Source organism: Molothrus aeneus, chromosome 6 (assembly GCF_037042795.1).
Source record: "Molothrus aeneus isolate 106 chromosome 6, BPBGC_Maene_1.0, whole genome shotgun sequence".
Classification (NCBI taxonomy): Eukaryota; Metazoa; Chordata; class Aves; order Passeriformes; family Icteridae; genus Molothrus; species Molothrus aeneus.
Window position 1 is genome coordinate 25,280,565 of NC_089651.1, and position 19,379 is coordinate 25,299,943.

The following is a 19,379-nucleotide window of genomic DNA, read 5'->3' on the forward strand; positions in this document are numbered from 1 at the left end:
TATCTTTTTACCATTGAGAAAAATCAGAAAGCATTTAAAAATACTTTAATTTACTTTACTAAAAAGAGCATTCCAGGAAAAGGCATCAAGAAACTTGGCCTGATCAAGCTATGCTGAGAATCTAAAAATGCCCATTAGCATTTAGCACAAACCTTCTAGTCAGTTTTTTTTTCCAAAAATTAAAAATGATACTTTGCTTATGGCAGAATGCACTCAACTGCTATAGTTAAAGCTAGAGGACTAGAAGGCTTGTTGCCTGTTTAACAACCTCCATGGTCCTGTTGGTTTTCTATTTCAGAACTGACCCCAAAAAGCTGAGATGAAGTTAAAATGTCTGGCATGAATATATTTAATATAAGAATTTGATTCTTATATTTATACTTATATATTATACTTATATATAAGTGCTTGATTTTAAAATCAAGCACTACCACCAGAGAAAGCCTTTAAATATCTACAGTTCAAAACTATTACTCAGACCTTTGCAGAGCACTGAATCCTGCCACTGGTTAATAACACTGTACTGCCATCTCCTGCCTGGTGGAAAGACTTACAGTCAGCTAAGACTGGGAGGTTTGGGAGGGAGGAAGAATGCTGCTTTCTGAGGTGGTGAAAAGTCTTACAACTTCAACTGGCAAGTTCCAAAAGCCTGTAATTGAATATTCTTCCTACTGTTCTGTTTGTAAAACAACCAGACTGACAAATCACTTTTTAGTCTTTTTGTTTATATATTCTGCCAGGGACATAAATTCACTGTGATTTACTACAAGCAGAACTGACTGCACACTTCTGTATGATTAGAGGAAGAAACAAAACTGGTTGAAAAAAAGATTGATTGAAGTTGTAAACATGTGACAGTAAGTTTAGAAAACTTATTTTTAAAATACATTTTGTTCCATGGATGAGGTAAACATCAGCATGCAATAAGATCAGCATGCCAAAGAACAACTATACAATGATATAAACAGTTTGGTGTTTAAGTCAAAAAAGAGAAAACTGTCTTTTCACAAGCATCCTGACTGCATTTTTCAAACATTTGCTGTATTTCATTCCTGAGAAGGAGAAAGCATAAACAGTTGCTTGCCTATTCCATACAATGAATAGATCAAAGAAGTGAGACAAAGCAGATAGACTGGCCAACAGCTCTCAAGTTTTTTAATCAAGAGTCCCTATTATTTTGGGCTATGAAAAGACATGAATGGATTATTTTTAGGCTGTGTTGGCCTTTCTTTTCTTTCGAATACCTCCTCAATAACACAAGTATTTGAATTTCTTCAGTTGAATTTCTTAGTTGCTTTAAAGGCTCAGTAATGCCAATTGATTCCAAAATACAAGTCACTGGAATAAGTATTGAACTATGCTCTAGCACAACTTCTCTTCATACAGATACTTCAAACTAAACAACACCACAACCAATGTACAGTCTCACCAGGATCTCCAAAGCAAGCTATTTGGTAAAAGCTAAGTCCTTTAATTTTGCCTTGCCCCAGATTCAAGAATCACTTATAGTAACACATTCAAAGGTTTTTCCTCATACTTTTTTGAGTAGCCAAGACATTCAAACAATTAGCCTGATGTTACTGGTATGCTGGTTACTCACAACTATATTTCTTCTACTGTTTTCTGTAAAAAGGAAAATCTGATGTTTCAAAAAAAAAAAAATCAAGACTTCTTTATATCAAAGGTTATTATGTTAACAACACAAATACTTAAATTATGATCTGTTTCTCTTTGCAGATGTAACTGCAAGCTTCTGACACTTTTGCCTATCCTGAATTCTGAAATTACAGCACTGTTTTAGCAGTACACTTTTCTTTTCAAATTCTCCTTTCCAACACTCCAATATTTCCACTTGGGGACAGGTAAGCAGCTTGTTTTTCAGTAACTGATAGTTTCTTCTTTCTAATTAACTGCTTATATTTCTATTTACTATGTTTTCACATTCACAATATACCTGAAAAACTCCATGTTTTCTTTCAATCTTCTTGTTCTTATCTATTTGTGCTTCACCTCTCTGCTTTTCCTTGATTATTAACTGTATGTCCATAGTTCTTCTATTTTTCTGTAATAACTGCATTTTGCTTCCCTGTTATCTGTTCAGCATTTGTTCACATACAATCTTTATCTGACTCAAATTCATATGAATGACTGAAAACACAGCTCTAACCCCAAAGACATTACATAAAACTCAGTATGTAATTCTTGGTTCTGCTGCCAGGCCCACATGTTACAATTATGCATACACTTGCTGACCTACTACAGTTCCTTACTGAGAAGGTGTCTTTAAGTCAATGTAAAATGAAAACCATGTGATTAAAGTCAGAATATTTTCAAGCCCTAAAAAACTAAACACTTCAGAAAAAAACCAGGATGATGGGAAAAAGTACCAGAAACAGTCCCATTACAGAGTTTCACATTCAGTTGGCACCCATATGTGATACAGAACTCAGGAGAACAAAATGGTCTGCTCTCAAGGAAACAGAAAGAAATTTCTTGGACATGCTTACTACCTTAAATTTAGGTACAAATCTGGCAAACTCCTGGTGCCAGTTGTTCAGAGTAGAGGCAGGTGAAATTATTAAAAAAGGTCCCCAGATGTTCTCTCTCTGGAAAACACACATAAAAAATTAAATTTAAAAAAATAATTGAAGTGAGGTGATAAAGAGATGGTTTGATATGGCTTTAAATCTACTAAATGACAGTGACTACATGAGAGGGAACTGTATGCAAAATAGCAAAACTCTTCCAGCACAGCAGGGTGATACAAAATCAAACAGAGCAGATCTAATGTTTAACCAAAACTTATTTCATAACAGCAAAGTTCTTCCCAGAACAAACTCCTTTGTTTCTGAGAGTTGCCACCTGCATGTTACTAACAGCCCCTGTTATTTTGATAAGAACTTGAGGTCACATTGAAAAACTTAGCTCTGCCACATCACAAATTACAGTGCCCTCTGGTGAATAACTGAGTTGATCCATTAATATATTAGCAGTTACAAGCTGGCCCTCCTAAGGGAGAGGCAGAAGAACAAAGCACTATGTAACCTTCAAAAAACCTCAAGGTGCAGTGTCACAGGAAGGCAAGCTTATCTTGTGATTCTCTCTATACAGATGAGCTCAAGAACCTTCAGCTCTGCACACTTTTACAGTATTTTGGCCAACAGTAGCAGTAACATAAAGAAATGCACACAAGAGTCACTTGGTCACTAGTGCAGCTAATTTTGCTTCTAGTATCACTTCACTGATATCTCCTATTTAGGGCAAGTGAGTGGATTGCAATCAAGACTTTAATTTTTTTTTAAAAATGTATCTATTTTTGCATTAAGAAGTAAGCTCCTGTTGTTAATTCTGTTTTGTTTGTCTGCCCTGGCACAAAAGAATCACTATGCTTCCTAAAACACCCCACTGGAATATGGAAATTAATGCTAATTGCCATGAAGCTCAGAATCTGAGCACTTTGATCTGTAAAACTCAGTGAACCATCAAGTGTGCGTGTTCTCTCCTGAGGCTTTTACATTCAGTGCAAGTGAGAAGATTTTACTCTGTGAATAAATGAAAACTCTATATAAATAAAAATTGACATACATTCATAACTATTTCAATGGCTCCATGTGGAAACAATGTATAAAATACCCTTCAAGACATTTAAGCTTTGTAATCCAAAATTCATTTCCAACATGTGAAAAGTACGCATCTTCTATCAAGCGTACTACCCAGGAACAAGGTATAACCCACCTACCTCAGCCAGATGTGCAAGGAGAGCAATACTTTGTACTGTTTTACCCAGACCCATTTCATCTGCCAGGATTCCATTGATGCCCTGCAAAAGATCCATAAATGAACATCTTCACTTTACTACTTTTTAAACTACAAAGAAGTAGCAAAACAGTTGCTACTGAACTGAGGAGGAACAGCCCCACTGTAATAACTCTGAAACTTTATCATCTCTTGCATCTACTCCTGAGAGGTAATTGATCTCAACTGTATTTCATTCATCTCTCAGTCTTATTTTTCCCCTAAGCCTCTCTGCACTTCATGATCCCATTGTGACCTGGGCACACTCACAAGGACAAGACTGCCTGCAGTTTATCTGCTGACCCAACCTTGAAACAATATGCAACTCCAAGCAGGAAAAGTCTCCTCCATATGTGATCCAAGTTGTATATATATGATCTATACAGTTGTATAAACCACACAAAGAATACTGAACTCAAAGCCCCATTCAAAGCTGTTATGTACTAAATAATCAAGAACTTTGATTCAATAATCAAAGAATAATCAAGAACTGGTACATGGCCTACCTAGTACTTTTTTTTTCCAAATACATTAAATATCAACTATACACAGTCTGTTTTTAAAAACAGTTGATTTTTTTGGCCAACTTAAATGACAAAGTTATAAAAATTTGCAAGATATACTAATATACCTGCTCATATAGGTTGGCGAGCCAATTCATGCCTTTCAGTTGATAACCTTTCAGTTTTCCATTGAAAATGGTAGGCTGTGGAATATCTTCTCCTGCTCGGATAGATGGGTTTGCTAAACTGTAGCTCTCTCCAAATCCAGTCCCGGATTTGTTAGCAGCCCGTAAAGCAGCTGCCCGGCTCTCCTTTGCATCTTCATCAAATGATCTGGTCTGAACAGGAAGAGGAAGGTAATGAATAAGATGGTGAATATATTAACTTATCAAGAAACTGTAGTGTAAAGGGCTTTACAACTCACATTAAGACATGATACTCGTCAGAAATGAAGAGAAAATGAGTCTGTTCCTATAGCCCAAATCGTCATACTCTGGTTTTCTACTGGTTTAACACAAAATGTGTATATGGAATTAAATTCAAATCTGGTCACCGGATTAACCTATTTGACTTGACTGCTATGAAAGATCCTGGTACTGTGGCTTCTACCAATTACTCTGCTTGCTCTTCTACTTCATGGATCAAAAAAATACATACCCGGGCTTGATGAATCTGGTAAGCATCCTCAGCATTCTTCAGAGCTTGGGCCTTGTAATAGTTGCTATCTGAAAATACCAGACCCATATTAGAGCTCTGCATCAGTAACCACCCAAACACACAGATAAATTCCAATAATTGCAGCAGTCCTTCTTGCAGAGGGACTGCTGCAATTATTGTGCTTGAAATTGTTAAGTTTTCACAGTAACAGACAGAGTACAGTAAATTTCAAGAGTGCAAGGAAAGGACTGTAGATGAATCATTTACCATAATCTTCTTGGGTGATGTTGACCACTACTCCTCCACCAATATCAATCTGCCTTTGGGTAGAGCTGTCTTCAAGTTTGCGCAGGATTTCCTCCTGTATCCCATCATGTCCAATATCTCGTTTACGACTCATAAAATGGGCATATAATTCAGTTTGTGTGATCAGAAAGTTCAGTTTTCGCTGCTGTCTCTTAGCCTAAGAGAAGAGCATTTACCAAAAACAAAAGAAGGGGAAAAAGAGGACATGAGTTCAATGTTAAAAATATAATTAAACAAAAAAAAATTCATCTAATAATGTATCAACAACCAATCTATCTAGATTATGTTAAGCACATCACTTTGAAGTGCTACATTATTAGTTGCACATAAGAACACTGACCAACTCCATAAATATCTACACTGAAATATAAAAATGTTGTAAATGAAAAGTTGTTTTAAATTCAGTAATCATTACAAAAAACACCATAATCTATTAAGAGAAAGTTTCAAAGTTTTGTTTACACTGAAAAATAAAAATATCAACAAAAAATAGCATGACTTTAGTGGTTTATAGTAAAGGAACTCAGCAGTTAAGAAGTGCTCTCATGGTAACCTCACTCCCACATTCTGTTACTTATTAGTAGAGGGAATTATGGTAGTACACATGAGTACAACAATAAGTAATAGATTTGAGATATTATCATTACTCAGCATTCAGCAAGGCATTGCTGAAGCTCTGTTCACCCTTAGGCTTTGGCAAAAAATGCAACTGTTAAAATTTGTCTATTTATCTAAGTCAGCAGAAAACTTTACCAAATGTTAATAAATTTGCAAGAATGAGAGGAACACAATAAATGCAAGCATAATTTAAGCATTATAATGCCTTATATTTAGTTTTAAGATTCAACCTTTCCTCATATAAGGTATACATATCTAAAATAACAATCACAGTTTCACTAGAGAGCTTTTACAAGGAAACTCTCTTGAATTCAATCCCTTTTACTCTGTAATAGAGTTCAAGAAGTTGCCAGTTGGCTAACAAAAAAAGCAAGCACAGAAAAATTCTGTGTCTCGTACATAAATGACAGAATCATCTTACAGCAGCAGGGGGAAAAAAGAACAGGACAAAAAAATTCAATGTCAATGAAAAAGTGTCTTCCCTTCTGGATCCAGAAAGATATACAAACCATTACAAAATGTTGGCCCTTACCAACACTGAGCTGTGTATGTCTGTGAGACATGCACAGCTTCTCTGATTCCTTCCTCAATTTCACTCAATTATAAAGAATTTATGCAATTTGAAGGGTTTTTTTAATCACCTCTTGCTAACATTAGAATAATTACGTAAATAAAAATACGACAGCAGAAGAAATATGTGGAATAGCACCAAAACAGAACAAATAACTGAATTTCATGGCTTGGATTCAGAAACTCAAATTATCGAGTCACTTCTGTCTCCTCAGCATATGAAGTAACAGCAATCTGTGATTTTGCTGTACCTCTCTCATCTCCTCATCCAGCTTGCGTTGCTCCAGAGCCTCCTTCTCAGCTCGTTTCCGATGCTCTTTTTCCACTTTTTCATACTTTTTCCAATAGAGAAGCATCTCCTTGGTGAGACGACGTGCTCGGGGTAGAGTTTCCTTACAGTTTTTCTGGGCCTGGATAGCAGCTCTACGGACCTCCCTCATGCACTGGTGGGCCAGCTAGAAAAAAATAAGATTTGGGAACAGTGATAAAATGGGCAGATTGTAAAGAAAGCCAGCAAGAAACAGTATCAGATTTAATTATAACCAAGTCTGATACTTCAAAAGAGAAAAAACTGTGATACTTTACTCAGCAGCAATATAAATGAATCAGACACTTGAGCACAACCCTTGAAAAGTGCTCAGAAAGCTGTTACCCAGTGTTTGTAAGCAAAGTTTTCCAGGTAGAAACAATGCCAATTCTCAGAGAAGACTTTGATGAGAAGATGGATTGCTTTCGCAATCACTTATGCTGAAAATTGCTCTATTTAAAATCTCAGGTCCTCTACATATTTATCTAAATTAAAGCACTTAATATTCCAAGAGCCCCTTTGATTTCAACCAGAATGCTTAAAACCATCAAGTTTTAATTAGTGGATAGATGGGCAACTCAAAAGTCAAAGTGTATCAAAGCCACTAATGTACAGTATCAAAGATTAGTAAATTTAAAATGTACAAACTAAATCTTTCAAAAGCCAGAAAGATCTCATGAAAGAACTCATGTTGTTTGTTTCATCTGTTGCTTATGAAACAAGACAAAACAACACAGCTAAAAAATGAAAAGCCTTATAGTAAAACACAATTATTGGAAACAGTTCTCTCTCCTATACTGCCCTGCTAGTATAGTCAGTATTGTAAGAAACAGAGAGGTTACAGTTTGTTTATTATATCCAGTACAAGGAACAGTATGAAACTAAACACCACCTACCTTTTTGCTGTTGGTTAGGAAGAGGTTACGGGCTGAAGCTTTCTGTTTGTATGCCTGTAAAAGAGGACAACCCGTAAATCAGTTAAAGGGTAATTGCTTCACAGTATTTAAAAAAAAACCACTATCTAGTCTTCAGCAGGTACATGCACCAACTTCAGTCATGCACACTACTGTATAATTGAGAATAGATACTGTAATTATTTTTCATTTTGACTGAAACAGTTTTTCATCCCTAAATTACTGAAGGCATACATAAATATATTCCAAATCCTGAAGGAAGCATGCAAAACACCTCTTTTTTTCACAATTGTTTCTTTAATTACTACTGTTGCAAAGCAGAGGTCTCCTATTCCATTTTTATCACTGAGGGAAACAATATTTTCCACTGTTTCCCAAAGATGTTAAGAATTTATGTAGATCCTATGTTCTTCACATGATCAAAATTCATCTTTTGAAAAAATATGGTCTCTCTCACTGCACATATCCTTTGTTTGGCTTTTAAGTCCATACAGGATGACACAGTCATGACTTGTTGTAGAATTCAAAGTCTGCTGACTGTGAACTTCAAAAAGCAGTGTATCAAAATGATACAAACACTTTTCCCTAATCTGTTTCTGAGGTAAGATTTGAAAAACACAGGTGTTGTGACTGAAACACCCATTTTCTGAACTCCACTGTAAACCTAGATAATGGTTTGGTCTATACTGCCATCCTGCAGATCAGTGTGAGAACCTGCTAGAGCTTCCTGCACCTTTCATTGCCGAGGGTTGAATAGCCACAGCAAGCACTGCATGATCTGTTTAGGTACCACTGGTGATATTTCAACTACATGTTGCTTACAGATTACAGAATTCCAGTTAGGTCATTAATGACCACTGGAAAAATCAGGTCTTACTTTACTCTGTTTTTCCAAGTGTCAAGTCCCCACTAAGTTGATTTCCTATTTCACTTTCTTGTATCATCACTGATCTACTGCCATTAGCCAAGCTCACCTTTGGTAACTCCTTCTTAACAATGCTAAGCCACACTTTGCGCCGACGTGCGTTAAGTTGCTCAATAGACAAATGCTTTTTCTTGGACCCAGGTGGAGGTGTATCGTGGGAAAACTTGGCAAAAACTTTGGTCTGGTGATGGTGGCGTCGTGGTGACTCCTCTGAAGAGAGTTCTTCATCCCGTCTCCTCTTTTTCTTTACTTTTTTCAACTTGCCTGCATGGCAACAACAATCATAAAAATACATTTCTATTTTTGGGGTACATTTAATTAGGCACCTTTCCTGAGTAAATTCTCCTAGTCAATTTATATGTAGAACCAAGAAAAAAGCCAAACTTATCCATGTTTTCCAATTCTGGTACAATTAATTTATACTATTAGATATTTCCTCAGTACTTTATAATGGAAAGATTTTCCTGTTTAATAGAGGGGTGAAATGCAATTACTTCCACCCAGGGAAACATGCCTTGAGAGTTAAAATGTCTCAGAGTTGGTGCATGTTCCTTGCTTTGCGGCAAAATTCTACTTAAAGCGACATAAAGGTAAGACTTTTAGAGGTGACAACATTATCATTTGGTACAATAAGTCTCAAAGCAAACTTCTCAGCAAAGAGAAGACTGCATTGAAAGATATTGGCATATTGTCATGTCATACCAGGCTTCAGAGGAAATTGATACTGGTATCAGATATTAAAAATGTTCACCATGAGTATGCAAAATTATGGATGCTGCAAGCATAATGGAGAAAAAAACCACCACAATTAAAGGAACTTGCAAAAAGAATGGAAGCCAGCCTGAAATAACACCTTTAAAACACAGCTCAAACTTAAGTACTTACACTAAAAGAGTTCACCTTACGCTGACAGCTCATAGCCTTCTCTGCTTCTTTCCAGATTTACAACTACTGCCAGCCCAAACAAGAAAGGAAACTGTATTTCCTGGCAAATATACATCTCAGAAACTCCAGTTGTTATGTTAGAGATATAATTCTATTCTAACTGACATTAAACATCAACTCCAAGTTCCCTCTATTTTCCAGAAAACACTCACCCCCTGAAACTTCCTAATCACTAAAACTACAAATTCAGGAATGAATAACTGCAGCAGGTACTGGATAAGCTCTTAAACTTTTCAAGGACCTATCATGTTTTCAAAACACTCTTGAGTAAATGGACCATGATATGAAACAATGTTTGTGGATTCCAAACTACTGAATAAGGTCCACAAAGAAAATCTTAAGCCATGAACTCTCCAGTCACACACCTTTTTTCCACCCTAGCTTTCTAGAAGCCAGATGATAAAGCACAATATTTTCTGAAGACATTTTTCTTTGCGAGAACTTGGTATTTCCCTGCAAAACCCGCAAGTTTTGAACATTTATGTTTAATCAAAGGAAACAACGTAGGACAGAAGTTAAATCCCAGCAGCCATTTAAAAGCATGAAGTTAGTAACTTTACCTTTTATTTTTTTCTCTTCTTTAAACTTCTTTTTCTTGGGCCCTAGCAGGTGGCGCTGCTGCTCGTAGTAGGGGTCGTAGGTAGAGAGCAGCCCCGCGCTGTAGTACTGGTACTGCTGCAACTGAAGGGGAGAGTGAGCAGGTAACAGAGACAGCCCCCAAACAAGCTCAGATCCTGAACATAAAGAAGAGATCAGGAAGCATGCACTTCTCCATATTTTGCATTTGTTATCAACTATCAGAGAGTCTAAAGTGAAACCACTGCTCCCAGGGGTGGGCTCCAAGTTGAGCACAGGGAACTGAGCCCACCTGGTGAAGTAAGAGGTGCAGTCAAGGTTGTACTTTCAGAACATACTGCTCTGTCTTTTCCACACAGGTGCTGCCCAGCAAGACAACACACTACATGAAGAGGTCCAGTTATAGACCCAACATTTGCTTGGCCTGCATTCCCAAATTACATACATGTTCTACTTTATCATCCCAAAGGATGTAAAAGGACAGGTTTAAAGAAAAGGCATTTAAAAGATTTCCACAAGGACAAACAACTTGAACACTCAGATTGTCAAGTAAAAATACAGCTGCCTCAACATTTTTTTCCTCTAAATGATGAAAAATGCCAGTATATTCCCAGCATTATTGAAATGAAGTAGTGAAGAATTCCACACAGCTTACACATAAACAGGCAAATTAAAGGCAGTACTGCTCAGAAATTAACTGATTAAAATATAAGCATACTTTTAAATTAATAGAAGATTTTTGAAAAGTGAGATCACAAGCATAAACAAACTTTTCTGATATATGTTCCTCTCCCTCCATAACTGTGTACTGCTGATCTAACAATCTCTCACTGGTTAATTTCACTGGGTATTATTTCTTACAAGTCTGGAAATAAGTATTTGTGTAAAATCTAACAAAGCTATGACCAGTTTAAAAATGTGGTGTATGAATATTTGTGTAGCTATGCAATATTTCAAGAAGCTAACACAATATTGGTTCAGAGCTTTACAAGAAAACAAAAGAAAGAAGTAAAGAGAAGCAAAGACCTGTGTGGAAAAATATTTCTTCACTCTTCTGGAGAGATTCGAAAAGAATATAAAACAGGAGGACAAATTTTAACTTCAGACACATTCTCAGATAACAGAATAGGATAACCTCCTTCATCTAAGACTTTCTGCTGCAATTCAAATCAGCAGTGAACATTTCTGTAAAAGCCCTTATAATTTGAAGAAATACATTATTAGAATCAAAGCAGCCATGGAATTTGGCTTACTATTAAGAAAAATGCAAAAATGCAGCAGACTATTTCCTTCTAAGAGAAAGAAAGAAAATATCAAAAGAAAGTCCAAAACAAACAAACAAAAAAGGTAAAAAGAAAGAAAAAGTGTCAAGTAAAACCTCAAATCATGACAGAAAATGACAAGGTAGTAAAATAGGGACTCCTTTTCAAGACTGTAAACATCACCTTACTATTCATTACTTTAACAATGATATAAATACACTTGAATAGCAGCTAGTACCTGTATTATAATTTAACTCACAGCATCTCCATTTTCATATACATTGCATATATTTAATCCAAATCTTGCATTTTAACACCCAGTATTTGCTCTAGTGACTGGGACAGAGCACTGTGGAAATTATATATAACATGTGCCAGTACTAGTTATGTACATTACTGACAGATTCACAGCATCTTTCATTCTATGTATGCAATTGATTCAAAAACCCTTGTCTAAAAGTGCTGTTAGACAATTACTGTCTACCAAACAGTGTATTTTCCAATTCACAAAATTATGAGTTTTGATAAAAACATAAGAGCAGTTAAAATAATACAGTTAAAGGAAAGAATAAAAATCAAGAAAATGTAAACATTCTTTTTACCTCCTTGTCTTTGCTATATTTACTTTGATGCAATTTTTTATACTTGTGTAATCGCAGCATATCGTGAAGTTCTTCCCTTGAAAGAGAAAATTCTTCTTCCTCCTCTCCATCCTCATCACTTGGTGAATCTGTGTCACTGGAATCATCACTCAGAAGGATACTCTAACAAGAATAAATGGGAACTAATTTAACAATCCCAAGTCCCTGTTTATTTATGCAAAGGACTCTTGAGCCTTTACCTAATAAAGGGGTGTGGGTCTCACCCAATAATGGTACTTAGTACTAACAACGTGTCCATCTAAAAAGACTCATAGAAAATAGATTTCTGAGGAGCAGACCTGTATAGCAGTGAATCCCATACACATTTTCTGATTTGGAGGAAAGTAGTTTTCTCTTAGTTTGTGACAGTTAAATCATTTTAGTCCACTTTGTCTGTTTGTGGTCTCAGAAAAGCAGCAGTGAGAAAAGCCAGGATAACAGCAGGGGTATTTTGTGATGTGTTGTTTGCAGGTGCTTCCCTACCCCATTTGTAGTTTGTCCTGCTATTCTACCACTGCTACCTGCATCAGTTTCTGCAAGTTTGGCTCTTGTTTGACCTCTTGGCAACATGTTTTAGCTAACTTGAGATGCCTACAATACAGTGAAAATGCAAAGACAGCATAAAGCCACCATTCCACTCACTTCTGCCATCCTCACTGAGACCTTGTAGTGAGTTCAACGTAAAAACAAATTCTCAGTCAAGTCCCAAATCTCCATTTAATACATTTTATAATAGATTCCGTAATTTAAAATTAATTCAGATTCTGAATGTAAACTAACTGCCAAGCCCACCACGTAACTCCATCCTCATGTGCCACATCCACATGCCTTTTGGACACCTCCAGGGATGGTGATTCCAAAACTGCCCTCGGCAGCCTGTTCTAATGCTTGACCATCCTCCCCAGTGAAGAAAATTTTACTAATATACAATCTAAACCTCCTTTGGCACAATTGAGGCCATTTCTCTTGCCCTATTGCTTATTACTTGGGAGAGCAGACTCATCCTCACCTCACTACAATCTCCCTTCAAGGGAGTCCCCCCAAACCTCCTTTTCTTCAGGCTTAATACTCCCAGTTCCCTCAGCTGCTCCTCCTAAGACTTGTGATCCAGAGCCTTCCCCAGCTCCACTGCCCTCCCCTGGACACACTCCAGCACCTCAATGTCCTTCACATAGCAAGAGGCCCAAACTGGACATGGGTTCGAGTTGTGGCCTCACCAGGACATCAAGTACAGGGAGACAATCACTGCCCTGGTCCCGCTGGCCACACTTGCTGATACAGGCCAGGATGCCACTGGCCTTCTTGGCTACCTGGACACTGCTGGATCATTTTCAGCTGCTTTCAACCAGCACCCTCAGGTCCTTTTCTGCTGGGCAGCCTTACAGCCATGCTTCCCCCAGCCTGTAGTGCTGCATGGGGTTGTTGTCACCCAAGTGCAGGATATTCACTGCATTGAACCTCACGCAATCAGCCTTGGCCCATGATCCAGACCCCTCTGCCGTGCCCTCCTGCCCTCCAGCAGATCAACACTGCAACCCAACTTGTCTGCAAGTAACTGAGGGTGTATTTGATCACTTCATTCACATCACTGATAAAGACAATAAACAGGACCAGGACCAGGCCCAGTACTGAGCCCTGGGGATCACCACTGGAGCTGGCCATCACCTGGATGTAACTCCAGGCACCACTACTGTCTGGGCCTAGCCATGCAGGCAGTTTTTCACCTGGTAAACCATGCACCCATCCAAATGTGAGCAGCCACCTTGTCAAGGAAAATGCTGTGGGAGATGGTGTCAATGGCTTTACTGAAGTCTAGACAGACATCCACAGCCTTTCCTTCATCCATTAGGCAGGTCACCTTGTCACAGAATATGATCAGGTTGGTCAAGCAGGACCCAACTTTCATATACCCATGCTGGCTGGGCCTGATCCCCTGGTTATCTTGCACATGCTGTGTGATGACACTCAAGATGTTCTGCTCCATAACATTTCACAGAGCACCAAGGATAAGCTGACAGTTCTGTAGTTCCCTAGGCCCTCCATCCAGCTTTTCTTGTAAATGGTTGTCATGTTTGCAAACTTTCAGTCAATTAGGATCTCCCTGGTTAGCCAGGACTGCTGGTAAATGACTGAGAATGGCTAGGTGGGTAACTCTACTCAGAGATTCCACAATAGCTGCATTGCTTTCCAATATTCTTACCTTCAGCCACTTTCTGCTTTTCTTCAGTTTGGAAAAATTATACAAGCTCCCTTTTTCAGACTTTGGTTCTGTTTACAGGAAAAAAAAATAAAGTTCTTAGAAATAATGCTTTTCCAGACTAACTCAAAGAAAGTCAAGATTCAACCTAATAAACACCCACCTGGCTGGAGTACTCCATTCAGGGAATGTGCGTTCAGCATCCCAGAATTCCCTGCTCCAGAAGACTCTCCAAGCAAGGAGTCTGGAGGCTCTTCCTTAACTTGCATCAGGGGATCCCCAGACTGAGGCAGCAAAGGATTGTCATCCAATCCATCTTCACTTTCATCACTGCAAGAAGATCCATAATACAGTGACAATGACAGGAAAATATTCAAAAGAGAAGATGACCATCCAGCTTTCTTACATATGGGCATTTGTCTAAAGGTTTGAGAACTGAGACTCCTTCAGATGTAATTCTAGACATTAGAAATATTGCTGTTAATAATTTCCCATTTACCCTTAGCAACAGTTAATCATGAGATCAGCCTGGCTATGTTATCAACCTGCACCTCCAGTCTTCAACTAGGTGTCTAGTTTTAGAAGCATGAACTGTGCAAGTCAAACCAAAGCATAATATTGTCATACTCATTGGAACATGTAAGAAATGTACATATACCTTTTCTAATCCTTTTGTGGGTCTTAATACATGCTTATAAATATATCTGTTAGCAGTTGCCCATTCTGTTAGCAGCTCTGTAACTGCAATACTGAAACACTGATGAAATTACATATTTGATTGTTTTGGGACAGAAACACACATTGATGATGCCTCATTGCTACAACTTAAGACAAATTCTGCATCTGACAAATCTTTCCGTTTTCTTTATGACTAAAGGCTGTAAGTGTCCCTGAAAATCTACTTAGGGCTTCCTCCTTCTACTTTTTGCAGACAAAGAAAGTTTTGGCCACTCAGCTACAAAAAAAGAGCTTTAAAACATTGTACTAATTTGTACATGAGCTGGTAGCACACTGTATTATCACTATGAACTGAGAGAAGCACAGTCCAAAATCTTTTATACAATCAGAGAATATCCCAAGTTGGAAGGGAGCCACAAAAATCTTTAAGTCCAACTCCTGGTCCTGCACAGGAGAGTCCCCAAGAATCACACCATGTGCCTGAGAGTGTTGTCCAAAGGCTTCTTGAACTCTGTCCAGCTAGTGCTGTGACCCCTTCCCTAGGGAGCCTGTTCCAGCGCCCAACCACCCTCCGGTTAGAGAACCTTTCCTTAATATCCCACCTAAATCTCCCCTGACAAAATTTCATGTCATTGCCTCAGGTCGTATCAGTGGTCACCAGAGAGAAGAAATTAGAAAAGCTTTGTTTCAAAACTCAAACCTAATGCTAGATTTATTATTAAATTTAATAGTATTGTTTAGATTTCCTCTTCTCTAGGCTGAGAGATCCAAGTGACCTCTCCTAAAGCAGAAGAGCTTCTAACGAACAAGTCACTGATAAATTCTTCATATGGTGTAGGTGTGGAACAATATTATAAAAATGCCTGTCTTTCCTTGGCACTCCCAAGGGAAAGTAGGAAAGCTTTTGGTACCTGGATATACTCCTGTTAAAGATGGCAGACGTCTGTCGTAAGAACTGATCCAGTTGCAGAGCTTTTTCCAGGTATTGCAGATAGAGGGGTTTTGCCAGCTCTGAGCAGCTGCCATCCTCCCTGGCACCCAGCTCTGAGGCCATAGAACAAACTTCTCCTCATGCACAGGTGCCTCTGAACACACAGCTGTAAAAAGAAACAATGGCCATCAGCTCCACACCTCTGAAAGGAGCAAAAAAGACAAAAAACCAAGACAACTCTAGGCTAGTTTGTTTACTATATCTATCTGCAGCTTAGGCTGCAGTTAATAGATATAGTAAACAAACAGAAATTGCTATTCAACTTTCCACCACAGTACTACCACAGCCACAAACTAGATTCTTAGTTTTCTGGTTTATGACTTTGTGGTTGCTGTTTGATAGGAACAAGCACTGTTTTAACCTAGTATGGTAATCCAAGTGGTGACATAGAAATTCAAAGTATTATGAAGACAGTCCTCAAGCAACCACAGTAAGCTTTCATCACGTTATTGATGATGCTTAACCCTGAACAGAAGGCATATATATATAACTGACTCAAAAAGGAGGAATTACTAAAAACATTGTTCCTCTGTTTTTTTTCAGTTCACAGCTGTAGTCTACTGAATACTTGTAATATTTCTCCTTTACCTTACAGCAATGCTCTTTCAGCACTGAAAATATAGCTGTTACCTGCTGGCAAACAAGCTACAAATACTTGACCAAAAACCCTTTCCTTCTAAAGCGCAACTGTTATTTTATTAAAGAAAAATAATACATGAAAAGCAATTTTCAAGATACTTTTTAATATTTAAAAATTTAGAATGTATTCTAGCATTATGTTTTTCCACTAGTAGGAACTGTCCACCGGATTTTTTTTTATTTGTTCTCTGGATTTAAGATACTTAATAAATCCAAATGCACCCCCCTGCAATATTTGCATACTACATACTCTGGAAACAAAGGTATCAAAACATTTTATTCCTCTGTCAACTGCAGTTTTCTCTTCCTCCAATTACAAAAGACATCATAACAACTGTTACAGAAATAGCTCTGTCAACTCAAATTTTACTTTTCTTTGACTACAAAAGATGCCATCACTGTTATAATAACAGTGAGAAAGGTACGTGATTTCCAAAGCCAGAGTTGTTACTTCGTAAATCAAAGTGCTATCAAGATCTTAAATATTTACAAACAAACAAACAAACAAATAAATGTCTAAAGCTTTTACTTCTGGTGGAGGACAAAAATCATGGAATGGTTTAGGTTTGAAAGGCCCTTAGAGAACATCTAGTTCCAACCCCCGCCACAGGGAGGGACACCTCTCGCTAGAACAGGATGCTCAAATTAAAACCAGTCAGACTTAGATTAATTGCTCTTCTGAAGGATTCTTGCGGTTTCTATCACTTCTTAAAAATACTACAAAATCTGAAGCAAACTTCTCATTAATTTGTTGAAAGACATATATTTGTTCAATTATTAAATCAGTGACTAAATTGTTTTATGCTTATGTAAGTAAACATACAGATTGAGTATCCAATCTTCAAGCTGCTCTCCCTCCACATGTACAGATCCAAAACCCAGCATCTAACCTTCTCTAAGTCTTTTATCCTTCAAAATTACAGAACAAATTCAGAACTTCAAAGTTACAATTAACTATAAGTGATCCTCATCTTAAGACTAATGGCTGTGCTTGAACAAGAGCAAATCGTATTATTTCTTAATAAACACTGGCTCTTGAGTTAACATCCTTACCCACAGAGGATAACCAATAACACACCAGAATTCATTAGACAAGGTAACAGCTCTATGATAAAAATTATTTTTAGACTGAAGCTTTCTACATATTAGGTCTTTGCATACCTGACAGCAGTTGAATGACTGACCTCTGTCACCAAATCCTCATTTCCAGCAGAACTTAGCAACACCTGAAAGCCTTCCCTATGATAAGGGTAGTAAGATGCATATTTTCCAAGCAACTTTTATCTACATATGTCATAGCACTTAACAGGTATTTGAAACCAAACAAACCAAACAAAAAAACTTAAATCAAGAACAGCCTTCCAAGAGAGAGGAAGACACAAAATGAACCACAAAATCATTTAGGTCGGGAAAGATCTCTAGGATCATCAAATCCAGCTGTTAATCCAACACTGCCAAGTCCACCACTAAACCATGTCCCCAGGTACCACATCCACACACCTTTTAAATACCTCCAAGGGACAGTGACTCAACGTCTTGCCTGGGCAGCCTGTTCCAATGCTTGACAACCCTTTCTGTGAAGAAATTAAGTAAAAGGGTTAAAAAATGAGAGGAAACATGAAACTTGTGCCTTTAATGGAAGAGATAATTGATGAAGTGGTAGAAAATAACACTTGAAGGTGAAAGGCGTTTTCCTTTCCTCATGATCACTAATAAAATTACATATATTACAAGAGCGAAAATCTCTCCCTAGTATCATAGCAAAACAAGCATTTTCCCATTCCATTTCAAAATGTATCCATCAACAAGGGCATGTATTATGTTAACACAGTTAACTCAAAAACACATGGCAACTTTCACCTGTCTGCTCTTTGCAGAAAACCACATTCCCAAAACTCAGCCTTGCATTTCCACACTTAATGAAGTCCTCCTTGACCTGACACAGCTCAACTCCTCTGCATTTCACCCATATAAAAGACACGTTTTTGCTCGTCTTCCTATTTTAATTGCTCCACAAGACTCCTGTACATACAACATTAATTACTCTTGTCCTCAAAACAGTTACTAGTCTGCATCCTGCCTACCAAATAAACAAATAAGCACAGGAGAGCTTAACAATATCCTTAAAACATATTTACAATGCCCAAAAGAAATTCAGTAAGTGTTACACAAGCATACTGAATAGTGAATAACTCAGACATTTAATTCAACCCTTCATTTATTTATATGCTGACAGTCACAGAGTGCTTCCCTGTTGATCAAAGTAGTAATACAGAAGGCTAAGTGACAGATAATTCATTCTCTATCCTTTTATTTCCACTATAGGTTTTAACAAACAAAGATTTCCAATAGCAAAAACTGATTGAACACTGAAGTGGGAGAAGACAGGAACAAACGAGAGGCACACAGCCTGATCCACTACTGTATGTAACTGTGTATGACACCACCAACATACTGCTTCAGTGGATTTACATGGTGATGACATTCATTCCACCTTTCACATTTTTGAAATGAATCTATCCTTTTGTCTACTCAGTTTAAGGACAAAACACAGATTTTCAAAAAGATTTCATTACTGATGGTAACATTTAGGTAAATACTCGTACGTTACAGGGGTAAAATGAGCAGAAGCTGCACAGTAATCCTTGTGCCATCATGACTTTCTTACTGATATATACCAACTTCATGTTAAGTTTCAGTATCAAATTCAAAAGCTATTTGCTTTCTCTCTTCCTCTTCTCTAGAGTTCTAACAGTTTAGAAAAACAGCATTTGGAAATAAATAGCTTCTGCACTGCCAGGCTGGCACTTTGAATCTTCTGGCATTTTTAATCAGAAGTTCACACTGAAGCCGTT

At 37.6% G+C, this 19,379-nt stretch overlaps 1 protein-coding gene across 1 annotated transcript in view; it reads right to left on the reverse strand.

The window, feature by feature from the left end:
• INO80 (INO80 complex ATPase subunit) overlaps positions 1-18,098 on the reverse strand; it is a 57,110-nt gene extending 39,012 nt beyond the window's left edge. The window contains exons 1-14 of the mRNA XM_066552478.1: positions 18,025-18,098; positions 15,806-15,991; positions 14,380-14,546; positions 14,220-14,287; positions 11,981-12,142; positions 10,101-10,221; positions 8,645-8,859; positions 7,653-7,706; positions 6,701-6,904; positions 5,223-5,418; positions 4,956-5,023; positions 4,427-4,636; positions 3,740-3,820; positions 2,511-2,606 (exon numbers count right to left, since the gene is read on the reverse strand). Coding sequence (XP_066408575.1) covers positions 2,511-2,606; positions 3,740-3,820; positions 4,427-4,636; positions 4,956-5,023; positions 5,223-5,418; positions 6,701-6,904; positions 7,653-7,706; positions 8,645-8,859; positions 10,101-10,221; positions 11,981-12,142; positions 14,220-14,287; positions 14,380-14,546; positions 15,806-15,948 — 1,785 coding nt within the window. The 5' untranslated portion in view covers positions 15,949-15,991; positions 18,025-18,098. The remainder of the gene's footprint in view (positions 1-2,510; positions 2,607-3,739; positions 3,821-4,426; positions 4,637-4,955; positions 5,024-5,222; positions 5,419-6,700; positions 6,905-7,652; positions 7,707-8,644; positions 8,860-10,100; positions 10,222-11,980; positions 12,143-14,219; positions 14,288-14,379; positions 14,547-15,805; positions 15,992-18,024) is intronic.
• Between the last annotated feature and the right edge of the window lie 1,281 nt (positions 18,099-19,379).